Source organism: Lolium rigidum, chromosome 7 (genome assembly GCF_022539505.1).
Source record: "Lolium rigidum isolate FL_2022 chromosome 7, APGP_CSIRO_Lrig_0.1, whole genome shotgun sequence".
Taxonomy (NCBI): domain Eukaryota; kingdom Viridiplantae; phylum Streptophyta; class Magnoliopsida; order Poales; family Poaceae; genus Lolium; species Lolium rigidum.
In genome coordinates this window covers 33,174,753-33,182,391 of record NC_061514.1, presented here as the reverse complement: position 1 = coordinate 33,182,391, position 7,639 = coordinate 33,174,753, and the positions used below count along the sequence as shown (strand labels likewise).

At 48.5% G+C, this 7,639-nt stretch overlaps 1 protein-coding gene across 2 annotated transcripts; it reads left to right on the top strand.

The window, feature by feature from the left end:
- Positions 1 to 1,597: 1,597 nt before the first annotated feature.
- Positions 1,598 to 6,940, top strand: LOC124676097 (oryzain beta chain-like). 2 transcript variants are annotated; one of them, XM_047212183.1, is made up of 6 exons: positions 1,598 to 1,623; positions 3,981 to 4,477; positions 5,403 to 5,641; positions 5,731 to 5,871; positions 5,961 to 6,428; positions 6,646 to 6,940. In XM_047212183.1, exons 1-6 carry the CDS (start codon positions 1,598 to 1,600, stop codon positions 6,709 to 6,711), a joined length of 1,437 nt encoding a protein of 478 aa, XP_047068139.1. In that variant the 3' UTR covers positions 6,712 to 6,940. The 2 variants fall into 2 exon arrangements, with proteins under 2 accessions (XP_047068139.1, XP_047068138.1); XM_047212182.1 differs by lacking the exon at positions 1,598 to 1,623 and having other exon boundaries at positions 3,967 to 4,477.
- The last annotated feature ends 699 nt before the right edge of the window (positions 6,941 to 7,639 follow it).

Sequence of the window (7,639 nt, the reverse complement as noted above, 5' to 3'; positions counted from 1 at the left end):
ACGGACGATCGAGCAAGAATACTCGAACGCATCCGACAAAGAGAGTATTGTCTTCCTTGAACTTGTTCTGATCTTGGTCAGATATAGTTCCTTCAGGTAAGCCATTACTAACTTGGAATACTTTCAGATGAGTAAGCCAGAGCGTGGCCTTAATCTGCCACCTCTTAAAGTGCACACCGGTAAACTTATCCGGCCTCAGTGCATCAACAAAACCAGCCATAGTTAACTCAGGAAATTGCCTACAACTAGGTTTTTGGATTGTTGGATAATTAGGCACAATTTCCATGATTAATTCCAGAATATAAAACATGATGACAGCAACTACTAACATGTGAAACTCGAACATACTAGATGCATTAATCAACATGAGTAGCGAGCAACACAAACGGTAAAGCATCCATCGCTAAACAGATCGAGATATGTCGCACGTACCGATCCGGTGGAGGTGGCGGTGGAGGTGTAGCAGATGATGTCGCGAGCCGGTTACGTTGTTGATGACAACGTTGTGGACGACAGGGACGACGGGTCGAAGTAGACGGCGTTGAAGACGACGGTAGGCAGCACCGCCCGACTTGGACGGAAGGCGACCCGTGATGAAGAGCTTGAGCAGTCGCGCAGAGCGCTTCCCAAAAACCTAATTCGCCCTCTCCCGTACAGGATCGCAAGGACGAGCGGTTCCGGAGACCTGCTCTCCCGTTTGCCGATGCACGTCGGCGCGCGGGATGGAGTAGGCTACGATGGCAGCGCAAGCAGAGAGAGGTGGAAACCCTAACTCGTGTATTAGATGATGTTTCTGCGGTAGCCGGGCAAGAGATTATATAGGCTCAGGAAACCCTAGGCACGCCCACGTAGCCCACGGCCCGGGAGCGACCCGAACCGACTAACTGCGACGCATCCGTCTAGAACTCTGTTCGTTTTCCTGAGCTGCAAAAAGTAAGGAAAGTCTCGGCTCGAGGCTCAATCCACTCACCACGAGCGCGGCGCGCGCGTCGTGTCGTGTCGTGTCGAGTCGAGACGAGCGAGCGAGGAGGAGGAGGAGCGCGCGCGTGTAGCACTCCTATTCTCACTCACTTACTAGTGGTGAAACAACCCACCTTATAAGGTGGTCTAACTTCCTCCCAACTTTCCATGTGGGACTAAACTTCCCACCTCTTGCCACTCCCTAGTGAGCTGCCACCAACTTGGGCTCAAACTCACAAGGCTGCCACTATGTGGGCTTTGAGATTTATAGGGAAATCTGAAATCTACTATGGGCCACTTAGTGTGGACCCAATATTTCAACAGGTTCAGCTGTCTGTACGAGATAGTTATAGGTAATTTTGGTGATGTGGAAGAAAGAGAATGAGGAGAGAGAAGGAGGCTGTCTGTAAAGTTACAGACAGTCTGTAGGCTTCTTACAGACAGCTTACAGACACCATTTTTGCTGTTGTATGAAGGGTGTCTATAACTTATACTCACATATAGGTATGACTAAAAATAGATAACTTAAAGACAGACTATTGTATACAATGTCTGTATCATTGTCTATAAATGACATGGAATAGTATTACAGACAGCATCCGTCTAAACCAATGTACATGCCCTAACGCTCGGTCGAATGGCCGGCGGCGGCCCCACGGCCGTGACCAGTCAACCTAAACCGCTGCTAGCTACCGTGCTTTGCCATCGTGATCCCTCTCTTAACGGTTAAACATACTATCCAAAGCGACCATTTGCATTTACGTGGTTAAAATTAGGATTTGCCCACGGTTCAACTGTCCCCACGTAGTGATCGGGCGGTTCGCTGAGACGTGATGTGTCCCACAGCGCGTGACTGCTTCCTTCTGCCTTGGGCCCGCGTGGTAGCGATCTTGTCCGCTTCGTCTTCTGCACGGTGCGACGCGGCGTCGTTTCCGCATCCTGCCAAATCAAATTAATGGCCACGCAGTGATGTAGGTTCTCCAGTGTATGCCTTATTACACGCCACCGCCGCCTCAGCTGGCTCCGGCGTATAAAATGGGGCTAGGGCGCATCCACCCCTTACACAACCCTAGCTACTTACCTCCTCAATCCCCCACACCGGCGCCGCCATCCAGCTTCTCCTCATGCGCTCCATAGCGGGTCCTAGGGGCCAATGTCACACACGTGTGAGCCACGGTCAAGGCAAGGGAAGGGGCGGTCGTGTTGGATCTGCAACGCCTGCACGCTCGCCCTCGCATGTGGAGTCAGAGTACAAGCACGACAAGTACTTCGAGTTCGTCATCCACATCACCAAGGACCCTTTCGATAGAAAGAGACTCCCACACAAGCTTGCGAAATTTCTCACCGGTCGGGAAGCCAGCTGCGGCTTTTGTCGGTGGCCCATCGAGGTCATGTTCGATGGGTAGAGCAACATGTACCTCGACACTGGTTTCTCCGTGCCCACAACCAGTGAGCCGTGTCCGCGGCTTGCCATCCTGATACCAAATTGGGGAGAGGATGGGGGCCGTGGGCCTGTCCTCCCCCCACATGGACAACAAATGAGGGGCGTCGTTTGTAGCAGTTTTAGCCCATGCGAAGATTGTACGGACCAATGGGGCCTCCCTTCGAAATGCTCAAATCCGCCATGGCTCTCGATCTAGATGTATGTAGAAATAATGTCACTTCAAAAACCTGGACCATGGTTTCAAGGTTGCCTAGGAAGAACCCGACACTCGCATGTTGTTTAGTGCGTAGAGGCTTGAACATGAAAAGCCGCGAATCGCAATATCCATTCAAATGCTCAAAGTTTAAACTAAAATCTCAACACTTATATGGGTCGGAGGAGTATGCGATTTAATTTGGGGTGTGTCACTGCGTCACTCAAAAAGCAATGTATTTTTATTGCAAAAGCTACGAGCACAACAAATTTTCCTATAAAATATTGTGCAAAAAGTAATAGAAAAAACTCAATCGTTTAAATCAAACAAAAAAATTAAAGTATTTATAAAGTAGTCTAACCGTACAAATTCCTATGAAAGTAAATCCCAAATCCTCGTTATAAGAGAGAGATATGCGACATCTATTTCAACCTCTAGGCGCATTTGTGGGATCTCTCGATTTTTGCTGAGCCTTCGGTTCACTACTATACACAAATATACGGGCTTATTTTTTTGTAGAATTACCTTTGTCTATAAAAGCGTGTCAAATTTTTTTAGTGTATAAATTTAAATTTAGATAAATCTCTGACATATTTTTATGGGCGTAGTAAATACTTTTTCGAAATCTACTTTTAATCTTGGTTCATTTGCTTGTGACACAGAAAAATCATTTTAAATGTTCAAAAAAATCAAACAAAAATTCTCCCATGCATCTCGATATTCTATGTGTGCATGCCAAGTTTCATGTAAAACCATATTTTCTGTGTAATGTGGAAAGAAAGATGAAAGAAATGTCTCGCGAAGAGTTTTTTAAACACCCAATTTTATCTTGTTTACACATGACCATTCCCGAGCCTAGGGTGGCTGTCTGTGGGTGCGTCGTGGCAGGAGGCACCCCGGTCTTCTTCAACAGCTGGTGGTTTGTCGTGATTAGCATGCGCTGAGACTTAGGCGTTCTCTTGGGGTGGGTGCGAAGCCTCCGCGAAAGCACTGCACAGCTGGCCTCCTGCCACGACGACCATGGTGATGTGGCCGTGGATCAGAGTCCTCATCCGATCCGACCAATATTCTTATAGAGACAGACAGGTCGTACTTAGTGAGGATTAGAATTAGAATCAGCTTAAACAACAATTGTTTAGAGTTTGAATTTGGATTAAGAAACAACACCAAAACCGCGCCTTCCTGCCAGACTCGATAGAGCCCACCCAGGACTCTTCTCCCCGACCCCAAACCGACCGAGCCCCATCTATAAATCCGACCCGCACCCAACCCCCCAACACACACCCATCGAAATCAATCAAGCCGAAGAAAAAACTCGAAAAAGAGAGCGACGCCCGTCTCCACGTCGCTCCCCACCGCCACCGCCACCATGGCGGCCAATCCCGCCGCCGCGGCGGCCATGCTGCTGGCCCTCCTCGCCTTCTCCGCCCTCGCCTCCTCATCCGCCGCCGCGGACATGTCGATCATCTCCTACAACGAGGCGCACGGCACGCGGGGCCTGGAGGAGCGCACCGAGGCGGAGGCGCGGGCCGTCTACGACCTCTGGCTGGCCGAGAACGGCGGCGGCTCCGGGCCCCCGCGCAACTCCAACGCGCTCGTCGACCGCTTCCGCGTCTTCTGGGACAACCTGCGCTTCGTCGACGCCCACAACGCGCGCGCCGCCGCGGGCCAGGAGGGGTTCCGGCTGGGCCTGAACCGGTTCGCGGATCTCACCAACGCCGAGTTCCGGGCCGCGTTCCTCGGGGTGAGGGGCGCGGCTGAGAGGGCGGGCCGCGTGGTGGGGGAGAGGTACCGCCACGATGGGGTCGAGGAGCTGCCCGAGGCCGTCGATTGGAGGGAGAAGGGCGCCGTCGCTGCCGTCAAGAACCAGGGCCAATGCGGTGAGAAATCTGCCCTACTCTCCAGCGATTTTTCATCGGATTGGTTCGATGCCTAGATTAGATGTGATCGATCCCCTGCTCTAGTGCTATTTTAACGGTGAACACGGATCTAGACTGCGTCACTTTTACCCCAGCAGTTCTAGATCCTAAATCGATCATCATGGTAGTGGTGCAACCGGTGTGCTATGAAATTAATCTCTGGCGGTTCGGTTTGCTGCACACACAAAAAATCACGTACGGGCTAGATTAGTTGCATAGTTTAATAATTGCTGGTTTGTTTTTCATATACCTTCCTTACGAAGGAAGCAATGGCTTCCAGTCGCGCCGCTTTGACTCGGGAGGAATTAATGGCAGGCGATTCCTGGAGCTGCCTTGCGCCGTGTGGTTTCCTTGCTTCCAGACACCCGAGCTTGGCTCCAAAATTGTTTTCCTGATTTGTGGCCGCCTTTTTGGTTGATTTTTGTTTGTTTCCATGCAATTGAAATTGTTGTAATTTGGTGCATCTGTCAGTCAAGTACTGTTGACCAGTTGATCATCGTGACTTGAGCCATGAACAAACTATACATTAACCAGATCTTGCAATATAATATTTAATCACAACTATTTTAAGCTTGTTAGTACATCTATACATGTTGTTCTGTATGGGTAGTATGGCCCTGATCCACTCATTCTGTTCCCTGCACTTATACTGGACCATGGGAAAATCAGAAGACGCACACAAATATTGTGACAGGAAATTGATGTAGTTAAAACTGTTTTTGAGGGTTTGGTGCAACCTTTGCCTGTTACCTTTCTCACCTTAGATGAGATAAGTCAGTACAACTCTGATTGGTGTGATCCTAGGAACTGCTTAGTTTGTGTAGTTGTAATTGTTCTCAAGTTAATTTGATGTTGACTGATGGATTGTTTTTGTGGACGCGTGCAGGAAGTTGCTGGGCCTTTTCTGCAATCAGCTCAGTGGAAAGCATCAACCAAATTGTCACTGGTGAGCTGGTCACATTATCTGAGCAGGAGCTTGTGGAGTGTGACACCAATGGGCAGAGCAATGGCTGCAACGGGGGGCTTATGGATGATGCCTTCGATTTCATCATAAAGAACGGTGGCGTTGATACTGAAGATGATTACCCTTACAAAGCCTTGGATGGCAGATGTGATATCAACAGGGTAATTTCTTTTTTTACTTGCTTCATATTGTCTCTGCATCCAGATGATTCTCGCTGCTGATGTTCTAACTGGTTTATCTGATTTTTCAGAAAAATGCAAAGGTGGTGAGCATCGATGGCTTTGAAGATGTCCCTGAAAATGATGAGAAATCGTTGCAGAAGGCGGTTGCTCACCAGCCTGTGAGTGTTGCCATCGAAGCTGGTGGCCGGGAGTTTCAGCTCTATCAGTCGGTAAGTGAACTTGCTGTAGCAAGCAGCTTACTTTTATCCAATGTTTAGGTCATTGTGATGATAACTGTCCCCTTTGATCAACATTACAGGGTGTCTTCAGCGGAAGGTGTGGCACACAACTTGACCATGGTGTGGTTGCTGTTGGCTATGGCACTGAGAACGGCAAGGACTACTGGATCGTCCGCAACTCGTGGGGTCCAAACTGGGGAGAGGCTGGGTACCTCCGCATGGAGCGCAACATCAACGCGACCACTGGGAAGTGCGGGATTGCCATGATGTCATCGTACCCTACCAAGAATGGTGCTAACCCGCCCAAGCCATCTCCAACACCCCCCACGCCACCGACACCGCCTCCCCCAGTCGCCCCTGACCATGTCTGTGACGAGAACCAGTCATGCCCAGCCGGCAGCACCTGCTGCTGCGCGTTCAGCTTCAGGAACCAATGCCTGTTATGGGGCTGCTGCCCTGTTGAAGGTGCCACCTGCTGCAAGGACCATGCCAGCTGCTGCCCACCGGACTACCCTGTCTGCAACATCCGTGCTGGAACTTGCTCAGCGGTAATGACTTTGCCTTACTGTGTTTGTTCTTTCTGCAGCATTTATTGTTCATCTCATGCAAGTTTGAGAGTTTTGAGAAGTCATGTCATATGCATGACCAAACTGACCTGAGAGCTATGTGCCGTGCTTTTCTTGAATTACCCAGCAGATATTATGTTTTACTTGAGATTAGAAAACCATAACGGATCAACTAACCTCTTCTGTTTTGATTTAACAGAGCAAGAACAGCCCGCTGACTGTGAAGGCCTTGAAGCGCACCCTCGCTAAGCGCATTACCGCATGAACTCGTCGAGACGGCGGTGAATAGAAGGATGCGGCTGCCTGGAGCTTTTCTGCCTCTGTGCACCGCAAACCTTTGTTCAAAATTTGAACTAGACATGGCTTTTGTAGAATTGGTTCTTAAGTTCAGTACTACTTTTCTTAGATGAAGTCGTCGTTGTACATATCTCCCATTTGTAATGTTCTCAAGAATATTCGTCAAGCTAATTAGTGATTATCCTTGTTCGTCTCAACTTTTAAGTACAAGAGATTAAGCTGTGTGCTCTGTTCGTACCGGTTACTGCCTTTGCTTTCATATGAGCGGTAACAGTGATGTCTCCTGGAGTACATCTGTCCTTAACTCCATATACGAAGGGCTTTCCTGATTTCATCCAAAGACTTTGGCTATACATGGATGGTTACTGTCAGGCATCATTTTTTTTTGGATTTAACTGAACAATTCAGCCGGGACAAAGCCTTACGATATCACTGTTGCTTGGCTAGATATAGATCATTGAAAGGAACATTATTTGCCTATGAATATCATCTTTCCAAACCGTTCAAATCTGAGCGAGACATAAATCCAAGTTTTAATTTACAAAAAGATCAGCTACACCCAAACTTGCAAACATATCAACAACGTGAAAAAGTATGTGTAGCTACAAGCTTGTCCATCTCGAGTGAAACCGTCTTTATCATCTTGGTGTCTTAGCAAAACAGGAAAGAGCAAACTGAACTACTTGGATCTTGAGCTCGGGTTGGGTCATTCTCTTAGTCTTCTTCCAGCAAAACTTCATCCGGATGCATCCACAAGATCGTCTTCACATTTGGATCATCACTTCCCTGCACATACCGATACACACGAGCAATGGTTTACGGGCAATATGAAGTAACCAGGATCGTGTTAATATTTGTAAAAACAGTAAACCGTAACACCAAACATGCCAGTACCG